Below are 24684 nucleotides of genomic sequence, written 5' to 3' on the forward strand. Positions count from 1 at the left end.
CCAAAATACAGTCAGTCAATTCTTAAATAAGAATGTGAAGTATCAATACACTGTTGATGTTTTTATATCATCTTACATAATTAAGTGTCGTGAACACTTTACTTTGAGAAAAAAAAAGTAACAAAGAAATAATGATGTGTTGTTTTCTTGACAGGAAGACATTTTGTATACTGTATCATTTAATGCTAATTATTCTTTATTTATTTTATACACTTATTAGCCAGAATTTACTTGGAATTCCAAATATTTCAAACCATTTTGGAAAAAAAAGTTCAGAATGACCCTGGCTATTCTGGAGATGTATCATCTTATTTTCAAGGTTGGCACATGTACACTAGTATTCCATCATAAAACATACTTACCTTCCTAAGATTTCTAACAATTCTGCTATACCATTGTGGTGTTCTGTTTCATATATAAAGCTGAAATACAAATATGGATAATTATACATCATGTAAATAGGTCTGATACACATAAGTACACATTCATGTGGAACTCTTGAGTACAGATGTAATGATGAATTTAAGTGTTTAAGAAAATACAACTTATTCACTAATCTTTATACAAACAGAAGACACAGTTTATTGATATCCATACAGTATTTTCGGGAGAAATAAGATACACATATCGGTTTAATTAGGGGGTGGTTAATATACATTTTTTCGTTAACAAATTCATCCTCCAGTTATGAGAAGCTTTTGCTCTTTAGATTTTGGTACAAGAACATGTACTACTAAGAATGTAATTCCCTGTTATTGCTGTGAAGGGAATCCTGACCAATGCAGAAAACAGGGCAACTCAAAGTTTGTAGGAAAACAAAAACAATTGCAATTTTATGACTTTATCTGAAATAATAAGCCCTTATGGTATACAAAATATTGAATTTACTTTACTTCAAACAAAACAAGAAATGATTTCCTGGTTGATATTAAATTTCATTGTAAATATGTAAAATACTTCCTACATATGATAATACAAAGATCGACTGAGGAAGTAAATGATTACAGGAACAAATGTACTTAGTTTTGAAAGAGTAAACTCTTTTAATTGAGAGTGATTTTTACCAAATATCTAAGTGGGTCATTTAGGCTATCCTTGATTTACACATATCATAAATTTCTAAAATTAGTGAACGAGAGGCTCTAAGAAGTCAAGTAATACACTTTAAGTGAACCTTATCTAGCATTTGATAGTCTGTCTCTCAGTTTAGAAATAGGTCAAAAAATTAAGATGTATAGAATCATTCCATATTTACTGAAGCTCAATTAACCCTACTCAAGTGGGAGATCTTCATAATAAATGTCAATAAAAACTTGTTTGTAGTTATTTGTGTATTTATTTCATTCACTAACACCATGTTCACAGTTCCATTTATGTTTTGATAATTTTTTCTTCATAAAATATTCAAATTTTCAAATTTTCTCAATAATATAGGTGAAATTCTCAAAATTCTACTCTTTGACCCCAAATCGTATTTTTTACCCCAAAACGGCAACCTTTTGAAAAATTTTATGGAGCTGTACAAATTCTTCACACTGAACGATGTCCATTCCAAGTGTTTTGTACATAAAACAACATTTTATGTCAAAAAGGTATACTAGTTTGGCTTCAATTCTTCTATATATTCTATCAAAAAAAATGTTCCCTCATTTCAAATTTTCGTAAATTCCATAAATTTCCTCTGATTTTGACACGGTTTTCAACAAATGGAAGCGCCATGTTTACACTTTCATCCGGGTATTCGTTAAAGAAAGATAACTCATGTTTGCACTGTTTTGAGCGGGAAATATAAAAGATGTATTCTGATCCCGATAAAACGGGACTCATCATCAGCTGTCTGAAGCGTGAATCCCGGTAAACCGGGACTCATCAGCGAAAGGGTTAAAGAGTCCCCAGACAGAAGTGAAGAGTAAACCTGCAACAACAGAAGGGTTTAAGCTTACCTGTAAAATATATTGTTGATCTGTTTACGTATATATGCTCTCAAACCTAAAAATTTCCCATATATCCTATGTAAAAGTGTCTTTAAAAAATCTCTTTCTCGTGGATCTTCAAAGTCAAATAATTCTAAAAGCTGAAATAAAATAATAAATATTGAGCTTAAAATTCATGTGGCTATTGGTGATGAATGTAGCCCTGTTAATCCATCGCTAACTAAGAATTAACTATCAGTCAGACTATGTTACTATATATTAACAATAAATTTTAACATCATTCTGTAAATTTCAGTGAGTTTACAATCATTGTCTTCCTGTTTTGAAATTCCCAAATTTATTGAATGAGTATTTTTAATTTTTTCTCTCTGTTATGTCAACTAGAATATTTTCTTCAGTGAATGCCTAGCAGATCTGAATATCACTATCATGGTACAACTTAATATTATATAGTCCAAGGCAAAACAAATCATTTTTCAATTATGAAGCTGACATAATATAACAAAAAAAGTCTGGAATGAATGACCGACAAGATCATTGGAGTATTCAACTATGTATAATCAAATTTATTGTCAAAATCAACCAAGAGATGTGTGTTCTGCATGCTTAACCTCGTTATGGCATAAAGCTGTTCCTGTGCTTTTGATTTTTAAGTGTGTAGCAATTTTGTGTCATGGCCTAATGCATCATATTCTTTTTATCAAATGAGAATCTTCATAACAACTTATGTTCTAGTTGCATTGTTGTAAATTACCATCAGAAAAGTAATATACAAAATCTAAAATATATCTGGGCATTGCGTAACAAAAATAATGACATCAAATAAATATCCAATAAATTAATTACCAAATTTTTCTTCACAATCAAAACAACAACTGACCATAGATACCAAGCATTGTTTATAATTTACTTTGTAAATTTATTGTCCTTTTAGCGGCAGCACAATTTGGATAATTTCATGAAGTGTTGACTAAATACAAGACCAAGAACCAAGTCATTTATCGTGTACATAAACCACTTAAAAGGTCAAAGTTCTTGCTTACTTGCAACACAAATCTTTGATCAATATATTTCTTCCCTGTATTTGGCTGGAAGTCCGGAGACTCTAAAAACCGCAGAAAAAATTCATACACAAGCTGAAAAAATAAAATGAAAACAAAATGAAATGAAATGAAATGGTTTGCCAATAAATATATAAATTATGCATAAAACAGCTTTAAATAGTTTGTATGTATATACACATCTGATACCCCAAATTAGATGAAGAAATATAAACTGTTATGAAGTTTTGTCAATAACACATACAACAGAGTAATTTCTCACATTAACAGTGGCTGTACATGTGATAAACACAATTATTTCTCATTAATCATTGATTATAAGTTTTACAACAACTTATTTGTTTCAGCTTTCTTGTCAGTAAAAGATTTTGATCAGGCAATTTGTAAATGATATAAAACAATGAACTGTAACTGTTGGTACAGAGATATTTCTCGACTGCATATATAATTTTAATAATACATTGCAAATGTGGAAATTAGCAATACTTTAATAACTAACATGTATACTACTCTAAATACTCAGTCAGTGAACCAAGGAAGAAGAAAGAGAGGCCAACTGTTTCTAAGATTTAAGTTATACATTTCTAAGATTTAAGTTATACCAATGATAACACAACTGCATACTAAATATAATTGACTTATCAAAGACTACAAAATGTCAACTATGCAAAAGTGTCAAGGTCACTAGACCAAGGCAAGACAATAACAATGGTGGTAGAAAAAGTTTAAGCAAGTTCCTTAATACTTGCAACTCTTCAGTGCATTTTGCAGGAAACAAGCATGAAATGTTTGCTGTTGTGTATCAGCTTTAAACCCCACATACAGAAATATAATTGTGCTTTGGTTAATATTTGTTTGTTTTGAATAAACACACAACAAATTTCATGTATGCTTTCCTAATTATAGAAATTTATTATAGATTGATTGATGGATGTTTAACGCCACTTCAAGCACTACCGTACTGTTTCATGGGGTTAGTTTTTTATTGGAGGAAACCAGAATGCCCAGAAAGTACCACCGACCTTTAGTAGGGAAACTGACAATTCCAGTCAACTAAGATTAGATGATATATAGTAGATCAATAAGTATAGATTATTACATGGCATTTTTCATATCAGACCCTTTATCGGCCCAAGGTTATGATATCAGCCCAAGAGCCGCAGGCTCGAGGGCTAATATCATGAACGAGGGCCGATAAAGGGTCTGATATGAAAAATGACATGTAATTATCTTTTTATCATATACTTCAGCAGAAGAAATACAGACAAGAACTATTAAAATTTTATTTTGTTTGTCTTTGCGCTTTCAGATAATATTTACAGCCGACAACCGAAAAAAATCTTATCTTTAATTTTTTTTATTGATATTACAAGCATTTTATTTATCTTGTCACAACAACTATCATGTTCTTCAATAATATTGTTACCTCATTTATGTCTTTCAAAACATTTTTAACTTAATTTATTTTTGCTCCTCAACCATTTTGTGAAAAGTCTTATCACTTGCCGTTTTCCGCGTTCTGTTGTCGTTTCAAACAAATTTCCGGAAATGCACGAAGTTGCATGTGATAAACGTCACGGAAATTAACGGAAAGGCATGTGATAACATTCCGGAAGCAGTCAATAAAGGTACCTTTATCAGCCCGCTATGGAGTTTCTTAAGAATCTGAACAATAAACCTAGTAATCCTTTCATAGCCTTTTGATATTTTCAAATGTTATTGAACTGTAAAATTTTAGTAATATTTTATACAAGTATATGATAAGGCATAGTTATGTAGAATATAACATGAATGATATATAAATTTCACAACAAAATTCATTATAACAGCTTTGAGTTAACAAACAAACTTACACAGTAAATAAATGAAATGTAAACAAAGAAAATAAAAACATGTTTTGATGTTACTGAAAACCTTGTATAAAATATTTATTAGAATAAAACCCAAACCCATCAGATTTCACTTAATAACAACAATCAACAATACAAATATGTAACATTTACAAAATGCTAGACAACAGGACTTTCTTCACATAACCTAATGTGATAATGAGCTTTGTTTTGAAATTTATTTTGTATTTGAAATTGATTTCTTGTTTCTTAGTCATTAAGCCTATTTTTTTTATTTACCATCAAATGTTACCACAAGAGTGCACACGCTGAAATGTCTCGCCTTCTATACTAATCATTGATATGTTGATAGTCCTAAGTATAAAGCTAAGCTTTAATACAACTGTCACATAAACTTAACATTAACCAAGATAACTAAACAAAGACCAATGAACCTTGAAAATGAGGTCAAGGTCAGATGAACCATGCCAGGCAGACATGTACAGCTAACAATGCTTCTATACAACATATATAGTTGACCTATTACTTATAGTTTAAGAAAAATAGACCAAAACACAAAAACTTAGCACTGTGCATTGAACCATGAAAATGAGGTCACGGTCAAATAAAGCCTGCGCAACTGACATAAAGATCATAAAATATTTCAATACACCAAATATAGTTGACCTATGGCATAAAGTATTAGATAAAAAGACCAAAACTCAAAAACTTAACTTTGACCACTAAACCATGAAAATGAGGTCAAGGTCACATGACATCTACCGGCTAGATAGGTACACCTTACAATTATTCCATACAACAAATATAGTAGACCTATTGCATATAGTATGATAAAAACAGACCAAAACACAAAAATTTAACTATAACCACTGAACCATGAAAATGAGGTCAAGGTCAGATGACACCTGCCAGTTGGATATGTACACCTTACAGTCCTTCCATACACCGAATATACTAGCCCTATTGCTTGTAGTATCTGAGATATGGACTTGACCACCAAAACTTAACCTTGTTCACTGATCCATGAAATAAGGTCGAGGTCAAGTGAAAACTATCTGACAGACATGAGGACCTTTCAAGGTACGCACATATCAAATATAGTTATCCTATTACTTATAATAAGAGAGAATTCAACATTACAAAAAATCTGAACTTTTTTTTCAAGTGGTCACTGAACCATGAAAATGAGGTCAAGGACATTGGACATGTGACTGACGGAAACTTCTTAACATGGGGCATCTATATACAAAGTATGAAGCATCCAGGTCTTCCACCTTCTAAAATATAAAGCTTTTAAGAAGTTAGCTAACACCGCCGCAGGCTCGACAATAAAACCTTTTTTTATTTACCTATAAATGTGGCCATTACCAATTGTTTATTTACCTCTAAATGTGGCCATTAAGCTTTGTTTATTTACCTGTAAATGTGGCCATGATGCCTCTTATATTTTTGGGTAAATGTTGCTTACCTGTAAATGTGGCTATGATGCCTCTTAAGCTAACTTGGCACTGTTGCTTACCTGTAAATGTGGCTATGATGCCTCTTAAGCTAATGTGACACTGTTGCTTACCTGTAAATGTGGCCATGATGCTTCTTAAGCTAATGGGACACTGTTGCTTACCTGTAAATGTGGCCATGATGCCTCTAATGCAGGTTCATCTTCTTCTGGGTCAAACTCTGCACCATGGGGATTTGATGAGGGAGGTAATGTTCTGAATAAATTTACACTAAACTGAAAAGGAAAAGAAAAATCAAACATATATACAAATCCTTTTCAGAGATAAGTCAATTCAACTATCATCATCTTCTATTGAGTTCCATAAATATTTTAAAATATCAGTACAAACAAGGTGGCTATATGACCTCCTTGGTACAAAAAAAAAAACTTGTTTGTTTACTTTACTCTAACCATCCATATTTTTTAAGAGCCAACACAAACACTTAAAGTAGAGCAAATTATACTGTATTTTTATCATTATTATTCCTGACAGTGTTGTTCTTTTTATTAACTGCTAGCAATTATTGTGTAAAATCAAGTTAAATCGTATCTGACAGACACAAATGTACTCCGTTATTATTGTATTAAAATTAAAAAACTCATATTGTATATCAAGTGATATCTAATTTTCTCTTCTTATGAAACTTAAGAAATAAACAATAATTATGTAAATTAAGGAGCATCTGATGAAAGATTACGGTGCTGTCTAGACAACTGGAAATTAAAATGTGTAATTCACCATTCTCAACAAATGCTCTCCAATGTTGCTTTTGCTGACTATCAAACATATCTTTGGTTTTGATGAGTGCAGACTGTATTTCAAAATTTGAAGGAGAACTGACAAAAAATCAAGGTGTTAACATGATGACAATAAATTTTATGGGTTTTCTATGCAAGCTCCCCCTCCTGAAAAAAAGTCCTACATTTCAGATTTTTCAGTTCTAACAAGAGTGCACACGCTGAAATGTCTCGCCTTCTATACTAATCATTGATATTATGTTGATAGTCCTAAGTATAAAGCTAAGCTTTATAACAACTGTCACATAAACTTAACATTAACCAAGATAACTAAACAAAGACCAATTGAAAAAGAGGTCCAGGTCAGATGAACCATGCCAGGCAGACAGGTACAGCTAACAATGCTTCTATACAACATATATAGTTGACACATTACTTATAGTTTAAGAAAAATAGACCAAAACACAAAAACTTAACACTGTGCAATGAACCGTGAAAATGAGGTCACGGTTAAATAAAACCTGCTCGACTGACATAAAGATCATAAAATATTTCCATACACCAAATATAGTTGACCTATGGCATATAGCATTAGATAAAAAGACCAAAACTCAAAAACTTAACTTTGACCACTGAACCATGAAAATGAGGTCAAGGTCACATGACATCTGCCCGCTAGACATGTACACTTAACAATCATTCCATACAACAAATATAGTAGACCTAATGCATATGGTATGAGAAAAACAGACCAAAACACAAAAATTTAACTATAACCACTGAACCATGAAAATGAGGTCAAGGTCAGATGACACCTGCCAGTTGCACATGTACACCTTACAGTCCTTCCATACACCGAATATACTAGCCCTATTGCTTATAGTATCTGAGATATGGACTTGACCACCAAAACTTAACCTTGTTCACTGATCCATGAAATGAGGTCGAGGTCAAGTGAAAACTGTCTGACAGACACGAGGACCTTGCAAGGTACACACATATCAAATATAGTTATCCTATTACTTATAATAAGAGAGAATTCAACATTACAACAAATTTGAACTTTTTTTTCAAGTGGTCACTGAACCATGAAAATGAGGTCAAGGACATTGGACATGTGACTGACGGAAACTTCGTAACATGAAGCAACTATATGCAAAGTATGAAGCCTCCAGGTCTTCCACCTTCTAAAATATAAAGCTTTTAAGAATTGAGCTAACGCCGCCGCCGCCGGATCACTATCCCTATGTCGAGCTTTCTGCAACAAAAGTTGCAGGCTCGACAAAAATGAAGGCAGTAGAATAGCAAAATCAAAGAAATGACTGATAAATGGGTCAAAAACACACTATGATCAATGAGATCCTTTGAGACAATAAAAAGATAAAACAAGGACAGCAAAATTAACAGAGGTTTATAATTTACCATATGTATAGCTTCAGGATAGATAGGTTCTGTGATGACACCTCTATTGTGCGATACAAACTCCACCATTTCATTCAGTGCTGCTCTCTTCACTTCTTTCCATTTCAAATCACTAAGAGGGTCAATTACAAAGTCAAATAGAACACAACATTGCCGGATTTTCTGAATGAATAAATCTTCTCTTTCTGCTGGTGTTGAATCTGTAGAGAAAAAAAATACAATGATAACAGCTGTTTATCATATTGGAGAAAACCTGTCAAAAAGTAGATCTCAAAAATTATCAATTCTCACCATTTTATTTTTTTGTCCCAAGAAAAACTTGTGCAACAAATGGAAATGAAAAATGACACATCTATCATTGTCTATCTCAGGTTCTGGATATTGAATAAAGTCTTGCAAATTGACTGTTTTATTATAAATACACATATATGTTGGTCAAATCTGCTTCTCTTGAAGACCACCTCTAAAGTGTCCAGTAAACTATAATGCAAAAATGTTACAATATATTATATATATATATTTCCTTTTAACCTGGCATACAGCTTTTGCATTGTGGAAGGAATTTTGAATGAACAGCCTATTATAGGGTACACTGAAAGTCGTTAGGAAAGTAGTGAAGTAATGAACTAATTTACAAGTTTAGAATCTTTTATCATAAAGCTTTAAAGTAAAAAAAAAATGCAATAGCAGCATTCTCTTTTGTTTGGTCGGAGTTTTGGACATAAATGTACTGTGGCAAGTAACTGATCCAGTACTTTAAGACAAATATACTCTTTATATAGAACTCATCAATGTTCAACACCATGAACAGAATACTCATTTGTTAACTTCTGAATGACATAATACAACAGATAATTAAAGACCTGTAGTATGAAAGAAATAAACATTTCCTCTTATATACAACTGTGAACATCCATGCTACCTTTAGATCAATATTATATAATAGTATGTGCATTAAATAAACAATGATGTCATTATTTTCCAAGTGAAGTCAGTTTAGTAGAATTTTATCAATATATAACTTCCGTGGATGATAAAGTTGAGGTTACCCAAGGCATTCCTATTTTTGACAGGTATATTAAGTTTATTGTTTCTGGAGTACTCAAAGACATATAGTTAAATTTGTATTGGCTTCTTTATTACCTATTCACCCCAAACAAATAAAACATTACAGAGAAATTGTTTAGCCTTTTTATCTAAACATTGTTTCAAATCATTTTTCAATTATCAATTTTATGAATGTTTGAATTTAGGGGAAACAAGAATGTGTCCATAGTACACGGATGCCCCACTCGCACTACCATTTTACATGTTCACTGGACCGTGAAATTGGGGTCAATACTTTAAAATTGGCATTAAAATTAGAAAGATCATATCATAGTTAACATGTGTACTAAGTTTCAAGTTGATTGGACTTCAACTTCATCAAAAACTACCTTGACCAAAAACTTTAACCTGAGCTTCACACTATCTTTTTCTTTGTTCAGTGGACCATGAAATTGGGGTCAATACTTTAATTTGACATTAAAATTAGAAAGATCATATCATAGGGAACATGTGTACTAAGTTTCAAGTTGATTGGACTTCAACTTCATCAAAAACTACTTCGACCAAAAACTTTAACCAGAAGCGGGACGAACGAACGGACGAACGGACGGACGAACGGAGGCACAGACCAGAAAACATAATGCCCCTCTACTATCGTAGGTGGGGCATAAAAATATCCATCTACCTTCATACAACCATGAAGTTCAGACTTGGAATTTAAAGATTGACAACGTAACACAAACTTCATGATGCATGAAGTATAATTCATTCTCATTGTTGAATCCTATCTGAAACCTAATTTCTAAGGTTGATCTTGGAATGGTCATTTCACATTTATAATGACCACTATTGTTTTGATTTTCATTGGGGATGAAATAAAATATTTTGAACAAGAATGTGTCCATAGTACACGGATGCCCCACTCGCACTATAATTTTCCATGTTCAGTGGACCGTGAAATTGGGGTCAAAACTTTAATTTGGAATTAAAATTAGAAAGATCATATCATAGGGAACATGTGTACTAAGTTTCAAGTAGTTGTGACTCTAACTTCATCAAAAACTACCTTGACCAAAAACTTTAACCTGAACTTCGCACTTTCATTTTCTATGTTCAGTTGACCATGAAATTGGGGTCAAAACTATAATTTGGCATTAAAATTAGAAAGATCATATCATGGGGAACATGCGTACTAAGTTTCAAGTGGATTGGTCAGTTGACCATGAAATTGGGGTCAAAACTATAATTTGGCATTAAAATTAGAAAGATCATATCATGGGTCATATCATGGGGAACGTGTACTAAGTTTCAAGTGGATTGGACTTCAACTTCATCAAAAACTACCTTGACCAAAAACTTTAACCTGAAGTCGGACGAACGAACAAACGGACGAACGAACGGAGGCACAGACCAGAAAACATAATGCCCCTCTACTATCGTAGGTGGAACATAAAAATCAGAAATAAGTATTGTGCCACCCCCTCCCCCTCCCTCAAAAAAATCCAGCAAAAATTACATCATTCATAAATAACTCAATACATGTCCTTGTGTGATTTTTTTTTACTTTTAACAGCAGTGGTCAAATGACATTTTGAAGTCATCAGTAGAATCTTTTCCTTTGTACATATTTTTTGTATTTCATTATTTATTTATTTCCTAAACTTATCTTTAACAGACAAGAAGATTTGGTGGAACCTATAATTATGGCTTACTAATCAATACAAGCATTTTTTACAAATATTTCCAGTTGATTTGACTCCTTTTAAATAAACAATAACAAACATTTGTATTTGGTTCGTTCTACTATATATCTATATGGATTACATTTAATAAATCCATTTAAATTGAAAAGTAATGATTTTTAAATTGCTACAGCATTATATGATCATAAGATTTTCTTATATGAGAACATAAATATGTCAAGATGTGTGACTAAATATATATACTAGTATATCAATACTAGTTAGCACAAAAGGTATTTATTGATTAATACTTTAAGTAAATTCACAACATGTGGAAAAAACCCAAAGAGCACTACTTTTAATATAGACCTCAACTTATATATTTCACATGCATCAACATAAACAGTAAGATATCAAGGTGGCTATACAAAAAGTCTTAGAAAGTCAGGAAATAGAAATAAGGTGATCTAGTGATCACATCTGATACTACCACTTTCAGAAAAAAAATTCTCCAATGGTAAATGCCAAAACCAAAGTTCAAATTGAAGTTCAAAATTTGACCAGCATTTTATATATTTTCACAACAGTATTTTTAATGTCAATAGATTTTGTAAAACAGTACTTAATTTATTATCTGACAATGGAAATTTTTTTAATTTAAAAGGGTAGCTAAGGGGCACAACTCTTAAATGGTAAATGTCTAAACCATCAAAATCGAACTTGGCTATACTTAATGATCCTGTATTCAAATTTCAATAGTTTTTCCATGTAATACTATTCCTTTAAAACCAAAGAAATACATTTTTTTAAGGTGCTAAGGGACAAAACTTTTGACCAGTATAGGTCTAAACCATCAGAATCAATAGCAAACTGTATTTTCTGGAACTAATTGTGCTCAGATTTCAAAAGATTTGGTCAAGAAAAAGGATGATGATTTACTCTCTCATGGCTAATAATCTATTACCTTTCATAGGGATGTTAAACAATGTGCTCTTTATCATATACATGATATACGGATGGTTATGTTCAAGACTTCATAGTTTATTACTTTTAATTTGAAATTAAATAGCCAGTACTTACAGAACATTTGGTATGATACAATAAATAACACATTACCAAGAGGGTGATGAAGATGAAATGGAACTTCCCCTCTTCATATTTGACCTTATGATATACATCATGTATATAGTACATATATTCCGACCTTCCTTTAAAACCTTCAATGGATGCTGATCAATTAAGACTATTATAATGAAACTATATTTAATTAAGAGGTAAATCAATATTGAACTCCACATGGAATTAATTTCCCACAGCATCAGGGAATACAGGTTACAGTTACTGTGTTCTATTCCATTATGATAAAAAATAATTACCTGCTAAAAAATATCAAACTATGCTATGTAACAGCAATTTAATAAATAGATTTCACACCAACAAAATTGCTGTCAAACCAATTTTTTCATGCAGTAATCTTAAGTACACATGTAATCATAAGAAAATAAAAACCTTCTTTTTGGATTCACACAAAATTGGTTATTTTTTTAATCTATAGCAAGGTTTCCAGAGTTTTGGGTTTTTTTTTAATTATTTTTGCCACCACATTCACTACAAGGTTTTGTTTGTCAATTGGTTTTACCCTTATCATGAATGTTGCTTTAATATTTGAAAATCCAGACCAAATAAAAAAACTAAACTTTTATTTTCTTTCAAGTTTGGTCACTTAGTAACAGCAAAACACTCAGAATATAAAATATGTCTATGTATGCTGAGACTTGATATTAGCATCATCAAGCCCACAGTTAATGACTTTGAGGTTAATTCAAAACCAGGGCTCATCCAATTATAACCTTTTGCCTGAACTCAAACCATTTTTAAAAGTGTCAATATCTACCAGCTCTTTCAAAGTTCAGCATTTTTTAAAGTTTTTATACGACCTCAAGGTAACATAAATCACTTTCAGTTATTCCTGCATGCTGCATAGTATCAAAAATAATAATAAATATAATTTGCCATTTAAAACTTTTATTCTTATATTTATGTATTTTCATTATGTCACTGGTTTAATGTGAGTAGTCTTTTCCAATGGAATTAATTCCTATGAATTTACAATGAAACTGAGATTATTTGTTATAGTTCTGATGTCTGCTTCCTGCATGTCATTCATTCTATATGTTGTCTATCTGTTTTGACTTTATTGATAGATAGTTATAGATTACAACTCATTATCTGCATAGAGATTTGTGTAGTACATGTAACACCAGCTTGTAGTGCTCCTATTGAAAAATGTGAGGAATTTAAACAGGAAAATTGTTGCAATATCTATTTCTTGTTGTTACATATACATGAATGAAGAAGCCTTATGTCCTTGGTGTTAAGATTCAAATTAATTTTATAAAAATAATAATTACACATGTACCTAATATGTATATAATATGAGCTTTAATAATTTATAAAGTACATTTTTTCTTCTTTTCCTTTTCAATTTGTAAATTACATCTTATACCCTATGACTTAGAAGGTCTATATCTATATAACATGTTACATGTATCAAAGCTGTTATGTAATAATGATGATGATGATGATGACAATACAGCATCATACAGAGTATTCTTTACTGAAGTAGACAAATTATTCAAAAATTATCAGCTAATGTACAATAAAGGATGCTAAACTCCTTGACTTAATAAAAGTAGTACATTGTGTAATATACATTATAAAAATATTTGAATACGCTCTTGCAAGATTATATAGCCTTTTTGTGCTCATGTTGCATGAAGCAAACACAATTCAAATCTAAATAAAAGGGGAATGTGTCGATGGGAAACAAATGCCCCGCTTGCCATGTCAAGTTATAAAGGGACATAAATGACATACGGAAAAAGTGACAGTAATGAAACTTAAGGTATACGTAGAAACCTAGAATCCACTTCAGGAAAATGTTGCATCACTTGAATCAGTTTCTTTTACCAATAAAATAAAATTTTAGAGAATGACATGAACAAGACTGGCAAATCTAATATTGACTGATTATCTTTGAACTACCCTTTATAAATTAAGGTCAAATTATAGACAAATATGTCACTTTTCCCTGTTATCAGTTATATTAGCATCAAGAATGATACCAGTCCAACTACTGGTCCCCCACTGCAAATTGTCTTATAACATCAGATGTTAATTATATTGAGTCAGTCAGCACCTAACTACATGTAAGTGAAATACATGAATCATTAGGCTGTTGATGCAGGAATCAATAAGGTGTAGTCATATAATTAAACAACTCTGGGAAAGCAATTAGCCAGATAGGTTGACTAATTCTTATAGATAACATACAGTTATCAATGTACTAATCATTTGTAATGATGAAGGCTGTTGACATGAAAACATATACGACTTTTAATCTATCCTGTAAGACACTGGCAGCCACATACATGGTCATAAAGCAGTTTCAATAACTTTCAAGAACCATAACTCCTGAACGGTAAATTGAAAATGGTCATTATTTACTTTGCCCTCCATTTTGATGTCAGTAACAACATATTAAAATTTTAAGAGCTTTGGTTGAATGGTTCATGAGTAAATGCACGGATAACATTAGGCTGCCGCCTAATACCGACCTCCTGCAATACATCCCCAAAACAATAACCAATTTTGTTCTTCGAAAATTCAGTTAAAAATCAATATAAATACAAACATATATTTAAATCAAATATGCCAAAAATTTACTAAAATACATTTTAAGAATAATATCATTGGGATAAGGACAAGATTCAGATGTAAATCATGGGAAGAAAAATGGTTCAACATTTAAGGAAATAAAAATTGATTGTGGGTAGAAAAGCTTTCAGCACATTAATGATTTGTGGGTAAAAAAAACCATCTTGAACTGTCACTTATTGTGGTTAGAAAAAAAACTTCAGCACAAAAAGAACTTACGACTGATTTATGGACAAAAAAGACTTCTGCACTGACAATTGATTGTGGTTAGATAAACTCTTCAGCACATAAAGAACTTACGACTGATTTGTGGACAGAAAAGCCTTCAGCACTGACAATTGATTTGTTGGTATAAATTTAGAAAAAGCCTTTATGCACGGACAACTGATAGTGCATTAAATATGCCTTTTGCACAACTAATATTGTGGACCCGTAGAAAAATGCTTTAACAAGTTTAACCCTGCCACATTTTGTATGTTAATATCACAGTTCAGGAGCCTGTAATTCAGTGGTTGCCGTTTGTTGCTGTATATCATATCTGTTTTTTGTTCATTGTTTTTACTTAACTCAGGCAGTTTCTCTGACATTTGTATTGTTTTACATGTTTGTCATTATTGGGGCGATTATAGATGACTACGATTGGTATCAGTAATAAAACTTTGACAATTCAGATGATCATGCTACTTACCGAATGTGCAAGTTTGTTAAGATTAAAGCCTAGCAATATTCCAAGTAATCTATACATTGTGCCCTTTCGGACAACTAGAGCCCTTAGCTTCTGCCGTGAGATTCAAGCTTGAACATGGATTATCCTTAACAAGAAGAACATTTGCATGTTAAAATTCAATTCTTTTTCAAGTGTCTTTTCAAACTCTAATAATGCGCATATAATCAACAATGTGAGGAAATAAAATAAGTTCAAGTATTCTTTCAAATTCTGTTTACACCCTAAGGTGCCCATTCTTATTAAGTTTACCTGCTAAAATATCCTTTTCCCTATTCGGTTAACCTGCTAAAGCGCCCTTTTCCCTATTCGGTTTACCTGCTAAAGTGCCCTTTTAAATATTGATAGCTAGCATTTGAATGAACACTGACATACAACTGAACATGAATGTAAAAATCTCTTGTGTTCTTTGAAATTGAAAGCTTAACTCCACCAATTTATCCTATAATAAGTAATGGAAAGCCTGCAAACATGTTAACCCTACTAAATTCTTTTTGTGTTTGTCCATGCTGGGGCCTACTATAGCTTATTTTATATGATATGAGTTATGCTCATTATTGAAGTCAGTTCAGTGAGTTATAGTTGTTTACACCTTTATCATCTCAGTCTGATGGACAGTTCACTCATTGGCAATCATACCAAATCTCTGTAGTTCTATATAAATCATGTGATTGCTATCCAAACTTCAAAGAAAATTAGTAAACAATTACTTAACAGAAATAACAAGAATGTGTCCATAGTACATGAATGCCCCACTTGCACTATCATCTTCCATGTTCAGCGGACTGTGAAATTGGGGTCAAAACTTTAATTTGGCATTTAAATTAGACAGATCATATCATGGGGAACATGTGCATTAAGTTTCAAGTTGATTGGACTTCACTTTCATCAAAAATTACCTTCACCTAAAACTATAACCTGAAGTGGGAGACGGAAGAACAAAGGGACGGACAGACAGACAGATGGTCAGAGACCACAATTATTTTGTAGTGCATTTCTTTTAGAACATAAATGAAAATTAAAAAAATCCCAACTGCGCTTTCTCAATTAAATTTTTACAGTGTGTTGTACTACTTTTGGGACAAATCATATCAAAATTATAGAAAACTTCATCGGCTCTAACTCAAAATATGGACAATTTTATGTTTAGGGCGTCTTGAAATCTTTGACAGCTTCCTAGGTGCTAATTTTTAACCTTTTTCAGCTGGACCAAATAACTACTTTCCTTTAAAATTCTGGACTCAAATTTTTTTAGTGTAATTTCACCCCCCTATATATAGCTACTTGCAATTTGAGGCATAAAACATGGAGAAATAAATTTGGAAGGGGGATAAAAAACATTGGCAAGTAACCAACTGTCAACACTAGGGACTATATTCGGGAACATCAAGGGACGACAATTGTGGTCTAGGACCAGATGCACCGACCAGAAAACATAATGCCCCTCTACTATCGTAGGTGGTGCATAAAAATATTGGCTTATCCACTGAAACCTAACTGAGAATACAGTAACCAGGAAGTTGATCAATTAGTGTCAGTGTTGGGAACATGTTAATGATTTTTTTAAAGACCTTCTCAAAAATCATAATATTTAGGCCAAATAAAAATATATGTGTGGTTCCAGTAACCCTACCTTCCCTACTTTTTCGCCTCAAAATAGCCTACCCTAAAGATTTTATTGTCTTTTTTCATTAAGCACTATTAAAGTCAGAATGTTGCTCCCATAGACTCAATGTAAAACAAGAAGTAATTGTAACAGGATGCTGTTACGAAGTCTCCCAAACAAAGCTCCCATAACTCGCCATTTATATGGTCCCATGTTCATTTGATTTGATTTTTTGTCCAATACAAGAATATATATGGCTTACGGGTGGGGATCTCCACCATTTACAAGTATTCAAACTGGAGGGGGTGGTGGTAACCCACAGAGACTTTACCTACATTTCATTTGATTTGTTTTATTGTCCCATACAAGAATATATGTGGTTTAGGGGTGGGGATGTTGACCGTTTACAAGTTTTCAAACAAGAGGGGGTGGGGTGACCCCCTCGGGACTTCCCTTTTATTTCATTTCATTTGTTTTATTGTCCCCTACAAGAATAAATATGGTTTAGGGGTGGGGATCTGGACCATTTACAAGATAATAGCACATTCTCAAATTGAACGGGGTGGGGGCAACCCCCAGAAACTTCCCTTTAATTTCATTTGATTAGCTTTATTGTCCCATACAAGTATATATATGGTTTAGGGGTGGGGATGTTAACTGTTTACAAGTTTTCAAACAAGAGGGGGTGGGGTGACTCCCTCGGGACTTCCCTTTTATTTCATTTGTTTTATTGTCCCCTACAAGAATATATATGGTTTAGGGGTGGGGATCTGGACCGTTTACAAGATAATAGTACATTCTCAAATTGAACGGGGTGGGGGTGACCCCCAGGAACTTCCATTTAATTTCATTTGATTAGTTTTATTGTCCCATACAAGAATAGATATGGTTTAGGGGTGGGGATGTTGACCGTTTACAAGTTTTCAAACAAGAGGGGGTGAGGTGAGCACCTAGGGACATCACTTTTATTTCATTTCATTTGTTTTATTGTCCCCTACAAGAATATATATGGTTTAGGGGTGGGGATCTGGACTGTTTACAAGATAATAGCACATTCTCAAATTGAACGGGGTGGGGATGACCCCCGGGGACTTCCCTTTAATTTCATTTGATTTGTTTTATCGTCCCATTCAAGAATATATATGGTTTAGGGGTGGGGATCTGGACCGTTTACAAGATAAAAGCATATTCTCAAATTGAAGGGGGTGGGGATGACCCCCCAGGGACTCCCCCTATATTTCATGTGATTTGTTTTATTGTCCTATAATCATTTCTGAAGACTGCATGTATCTATCATTTACAGTTTTCAAGTTATATTCATTTGAAAATTTTAGAAAATAAAATCCCATAGGGTTCTTTAGTAAACCCCTCCCTCCTTTCTACCCCCCCCCCCAAAAAAATACCCCTTAATAGACCCCAATGCACAAACGAAACATTGACGGCTCACCTAGACATGTTAGTCTAACATATTGTAAAATCCTAAGTAAATCTGACAAGCCGTTTAGGAGAACCGCTGTGGACAAGTTCATTTTTAAAGTGGCGGAAGAAGAAGAGGAAGAAGAAGAAGAAGAATAATAAAAATAATAAGAACTGACCAAAAACAATAAGTCTCCAAACTTTGTTTGGGAGACTTAAAAAAACATAAAATAAAAAAAAATCCCTACCTACCTACCCTAACTTCTTTTCAGATGTAACTGGAACCACACATACTTTTTTATTTGGCCTTATAAATGAATTTCTTTAAAACAAGCTTTAATTAAAGTACAAAATGTAATGAGGATGTAACATTTCTAAATGCGAATATATGGTATATAAATCATTATTTTGCTTTATTATTCAATTCATTTGAAAACAACCAACAATGTATTTGCCAAAGAGAAACAACACCAATTCTGGACTTGCTTGTAATTGATTGAGGTAATATGTATACCGGTACTCAAGCAGTGATGTCGTTAAAAGCAAGAACAGACTTCCTTAGTTGTCTTAGAAAAGACACCTTCCCAACAAAAACCAGATGCTCCGCAGGGCGCAGCTTTATACGACCGCAGAGGTTGAACCCTGAACGGTTGGGGCAAGTATGGACACAACATTCAAGCTGGATTCAGCTCTAAATTTGGATTGTGATTAAATAGTTGACACAGCATAGGTTTCTGACACAGAATGAATGTGGTCTAATGAACTTAAAAAAAAATGTTTGCCTTTGAGCAATTCACTATGCTGTTGAATATTAATCCTCTCAAAAAAATGTTTGAAGAAATTTTCTCCAATTTTTTTTTCACATCCCCCTTTCCCTTATTTCAAAACTGATCTCAATTCAAATTTCTAATGAAGTTTGCAACAATAACTACTCATTTAAATACATCATAAAATATTAAAATGTAAAAAAAGTGCTTGTTATCACTGAATGGTAAAGATTGTTTTAATCTATCAGTTGGTAGTAAAAGTGAATATACATTGTATATTGTATAAAACAATGATTTAAGTTGATTCAACTACTATTCTGGACAAAGAAAGATAACTCCAATTGAAATCCAATTGGAATTTCTTGCTATTGCACAATATTGTGCAATTAGATATTTCTTGCTATTGTGGAATACTGTGCAATTGAAAATATTTGCTATTGCACAATACTGTGCAATTGAAGATTTCTTGCTATTGCACAATACTGTGCAATTGAAGATTTCTTGCTATTGCACAATACTGTGCAATTGAAGATTTCTTGCTATTGCTGAATACTGTGCAATTGAAAATTTCTTGCTATTGCACAATACTTAATATAATAATTTTGGATCCTGATTTGGACCAACTTGAAAACTGGGCCCATAATCAAAAATCTAAGTACATGTTTAGATTCAGCATATCACAGAGGCCCAATAATTCAATTTTTGTTAAAATCAAACTTAGTTTAATTTTGGACCCTTTGGACGTTAATGTAAACCAATTTTAAAACGGGACCAAAAATTAAGAATCTACATACACAGTTAGATTTGGCATATCAAAGAACCCCAATTATTCAATTTTTGATGAAATCAAACAAAGTTTAATTTTGGACCCCGATTTGGACCAACTTGAAAACTGGGCCAATAATCAAAAATCTAAGTATATTTTTAGATTCAGCATATCAAAGAACCCCAAGGATTCAATTTTTGTTAAAATCAAACTAAGTTAATTTTGGACCCTTTGGACCTTAATGTAGACCAATTTGAAAACGGGACCAAAAATTAAGAATCTACACACACAGTTAGATTCGGCATATCAAAGAACCCCAATTATTCAATTTTTGATAAAATCAAACAAAGTTTAAATCTGGACCCTTTGGGCCCTTTATTCCTAAACTGTTGGGACCAAAACTCCCAAAATCAATACCAACCTTCCTTTTATGGTCATAAACCTTGTGTTTAAATTTCATAGATTTCTATTTACTTATACTAAAGTTATGGTGCGAAAAACAAAAAAAATGCTTATTTGGGTCCCTTTTTGGCCCCTAATTCCTAAACTGTTGGGACCTAAACTCCCAAAATCAATACCAACCTTCCTTTTGTGGTCATAAACAGTGTGTTTAAATTTCATTGATTTCTATTTACTTAAACTAAAGTTATTGTGCGAAAACCAAGAATAATGCTTATTTGGGCCCTTTTTTGGCCCCTAATTCCTAAACTGTTGGAACCAAAACTCCCAAAATCAATCCCAACCTTTTTTTTGTGGTCATAAACCTTATGTCAAAATTTCATAGATTTCTATTTACTTAAACTAAAGTTATAGTGCGAAAACCAAGAAAATGCTTATTTGGGCCCTTTTTGGCCCCTAATTCCTAAAATGTTGGGACTAAAACTCCCAAAATCAATCCCAACCTTCCTTTTGTGGTCATAAACCTTGTGTTAAAATTTCATAGATTTCTATTCACTTTTACTAAAGTTAGAGTGCGAAAACGAAAAGTATTCGGACGACGACGACGCCAACGTGATAGCAATATATGACGAAAAAAATTTCAAATTTTGCGGTCGTATAAAAATCAATATAGATTAACCTTTCCAGGACTGCGGATTCCCATTTTTTATTTTTCTTTCAAATGTGATTGAAGTCAACAACAAAAATAAGACAAACTTTACATTTTCCCAAGCATCTAAATCACTCCCAGGTATGCTCAGAATGCAGGATTTTTAGTCTAAATTTTCAAATCTTTTTGGGGAGAGCATACGATATTATAAAATATAGCAACCCTGTAACAGTTTTAACTTTGAAATCGAAGCTCCAGCTGACTACTAGTCAGGGAATATTGTTTTAATTTTGTATAAAAAACAAAACCAACACTTTTTTAATATAATGTCAGAATTACAATTTTCATTTAAAACTAAATAATTCAAGCAATAATTCAAACCAGAGACAATATGTTTCTATTCAAACTAAGATCTTTGGATTCTTTCAGTTCAAAAATATTTACTAGCAGTCAACCAACAGGAAAATGCACAGAAATGTATATTGGTCCATCAAGATGATCAATGTACGGAAAATTTACCCATCATGTTGCTAATTTTAGTTAATCATTTACATTATCTTCAGTAAAAAATGATGTTTTCAGAGGTCTGAATAAGGGTCTAGGATACCCCCAAAATGCAGGATTTTGCACCATTTTTAAAAAAAAGACCCCCTGCCATAGTAACGACGAGCAAGCTCGTCGCCGCGAACGGAAATTACTTGCCGCCTATTTTAGAAATTTAGCCTGCTTCTTCAAAAATTAGTGACATCACTGTGCAAGCATAACTGATTATTCCTTTTCATTGATGCCAAAAAATGTTTGAAAAAAAAAATTGTACAATGAGTGTTGCAAAATATTAAACTTTTAGCTGCTTAATGGCAGACTTAAAATTTGCTCCCTAAAACTTAACATTAAAGCTGCAGATCAAATATTAATTTATTCCCTTACATTACAAACCAAGAACACTTTAACATATAGGTTACTTCAGTTTTTGATTGACGGACAGACATAGCTGTTACTTGACCTTCTTCAGGATTGGTTGACTCATATATAATAATATTATTTTGGAACATGCTTAAAGAAAAAAAATTCTAATCACAGTGATTTCAAGATACACTGAAGGATGGGTTAGGGCCAGATCCTATATATTCATAAGGTTATATGAACGACTGGAAACACAGGACTTCTTTCAAATATTTTCATGAAAATATCAGTTGTTGTAACAATTGATTATTTTCTGAAAATAGAGGACTGAGTTTATCACACAGAAATTTGGAAGCTGACAACAACTTCTGGGATACGTTTTGGTTTAAAGTTTTTTAATGCAGTATTTTCTGCTAACCCTATGTACCAACCAATGTCTATGAGAAGGGAAGAGGATTCTTGTAGTCTTTATGGATTCCTGGAATAATGGCAAGTTGGCAGTCCAATAAATGCCTTCAGGATTATACAATTGACCTTTATACTGCTATTTTTCTGCTATTAATGGATGTCACATGTACAGTCATTCCTGTGAAATTTACTTTAAAGATTTAAAAATAAGGTCGATAGTTGAGGCAAGATATTTTCTGTCGTCAAGAATCGCAGATTTCCAAATACAAATGTGTCTTGTCACTATTTGGAAATCTTCGCTGGTTGCCCAGAGAAACTGCACACCTTGAACTATTGATGTCATACAACAAATACTTTTCCATTGTGGCGTCAGATATTTATGTATTATGATGCCGAAATTTTACGAGAACCTTTGTGGTGTCCAGTAACGGCAGACAAATAGCAATAAGATGTATAGGCTATAGCGATAAGGTTAGGCAGCAACCATTTGATTTTCTGGGGGGGGCTATGGTTTTTTTTTCTGTGCAAACTTTTTTTTTCGCCTGCGGCGAAAAACAATCTATTTTTTTCGCGACAAGTCGAAAACAATTTTTTTATTTCAATTTTAGCATTACATATAGTGGCAGCTGAGGGTGAAACAAACAATTTTTTTTTCTCAGAATCAAAAACAAATTATTTTTTTCTCCAAAAACTGGAAACAAACTTTTTTTTCCAAAAAAAACCATAGCCCCCCCCAGAAAATCAAATGGTTGCTGCCTTAGTGAACACAACTGATTTGCCAAAGCCTGTAGTTGATGTTATGTATACCTTTCAGCAATGGTAGTTTTTGCAATTCTCTGTTTTTTGTGACATTAAATCTTGATGAGTTTTGTCTTTTGTCCTTCTTTATGGTTGGTGGTCCAGTGAAATTCAGTTTGTTGATCTGTGCTGGTGGTGGATGTTCTGGTAGTTGAATCTTTGCCGGCTTCTTCTTGTTCTGAAAATGAAATATGTAGATTTGTTTCCTTTCACATAAATTTACATAGGACGATGCTTTAACTATGTGTGATGCATGTATAGGTTTAATAAAAGACAGGAAGAAACAATAATGTCATTATTTACAGTCGCCATGTTGAATTTCCATGTCAATATGGCGGCCATTCTTGGGCATTGACTTCGACAACACTGACGTAAAATATGATTCTCACCTCATTTTCAGCATTTTCAGAATTCTCTTTTGCACTACCTTTGGAGCTAGGCGTACTTTTCGTGACTGTCTGAAACGAAAAAGATTATAAAGTGTAAACAAAACAAATAAACAATGGTTTGTTTTCTCGTAAACCAACCGAGACGCAAATATCTTTATTTTTACAGGAAAAAAGTGAAAAAAGGCGTATGGTACAGGAACATAAATGCATTATGAATCGTTCTATGGTACTAACCTTCTCTTTTTTGGGCTTATTCCCCGGCATTTCGAGAAAACTCGTGTCCCCGGGTTAGATTTTAATGATGTATGGATTTTGCTTCGACACACAACAAGCTTAGTGATTGGTAAATTTTTATCACATGGGAAAAATCCTATTTTTAGATTTCTATCATGTGCAAATTTATACTTTCAAGTGCGCGAAAATTTAAATATGCTCAACCTCAAGCACTCTCAAAAAGTATTCGGGTTATTTTCTTTGCGATCTCAATACTGATTAAATAGTATCGTCAACAGTTTATTCCAATCAGAGACATATATAAAAAGTAAAATCACAAAAAATACTGAACTCCGAGGAAAAATCAAAAAGGAAAGTCCCTAAGGCAGCAACCATTTGATTTTCTGGGGGGGGCTATGGTTTTTTTTGGAAAAAAAAGTTTGTTTCCAGTTTTTGGAGAAAAAAATAATTTGTTTTTGATTCTGAGAAAAAAAAATTGTTTGTTTCACCCTCAGCTGCCACTATATGTAATGCTAAAATTGAAATAAAAAAATTGTTTTCGACTTGTCGCGAAAAAAATAGATTGTTTTTCGCCGCAGGCGAAAAAAAAAGTTTGCACAGAAAAAAAAACCATAGCCCCCCCCAGAAAATCAAATGGTTGCTGCCTAATAAAATGGTATCAGAAGCCCAAACACAC

General features: G+C 32.7%; 1 protein-coding gene across 6 annotated transcripts in view; it reads right to left on the reverse strand.

Moving 5' to 3' along the window:
• The window catches only part of LOC143067495 (serine/threonine-protein phosphatase 2A 56 kDa regulatory subunit gamma isoform-like), a 61565-nt gene extending 37435 nt beyond the window's left edge, over nucleotides 1–24130 (reverse strand). For all 6 annotated transcript variants that reach the window (XM_076240808.1, XM_076240806.1, XM_076240804.1 and 3 more), the window contains exons 1-8: nucleotides 24009–24130; nucleotides 23775–23843; nucleotides 23395–23563; nucleotides 8504–8703; nucleotides 6467–6577; nucleotides 2978–3070; nucleotides 1944–2074; nucleotides 363–422 (exon numbers count right to left, since the gene is read on the reverse strand). In XM_076240808.1, coding sequence (XP_076096923.1) covers nucleotides 363–422; nucleotides 1944–2074; nucleotides 2978–3070; nucleotides 6467–6577; nucleotides 8504–8703; nucleotides 23395–23563; nucleotides 23775–23843; nucleotides 24009–24038 — 863 coding nt within the window. In that variant the 5' untranslated portion in view covers nucleotides 24039–24130. The remainder of the gene's footprint in view (nucleotides 1–362; nucleotides 423–1943; nucleotides 2075–2977; nucleotides 3071–6466; nucleotides 6578–8503; nucleotides 8704–23394; nucleotides 23564–23774; nucleotides 23844–24008) is intronic.
• Between the last annotated feature and the right edge of the window lie 554 nt (nucleotides 24131–24684).

Source organism: Mytilus galloprovincialis, chromosome 3, assembly GCF_965363235.1.
Source record: "Mytilus galloprovincialis chromosome 3, xbMytGall1.hap1.1, whole genome shotgun sequence".
NCBI classification, from domain to species: domain Eukaryota; kingdom Metazoa; phylum Mollusca; class Bivalvia; order Mytilida; family Mytilidae; genus Mytilus; species Mytilus galloprovincialis.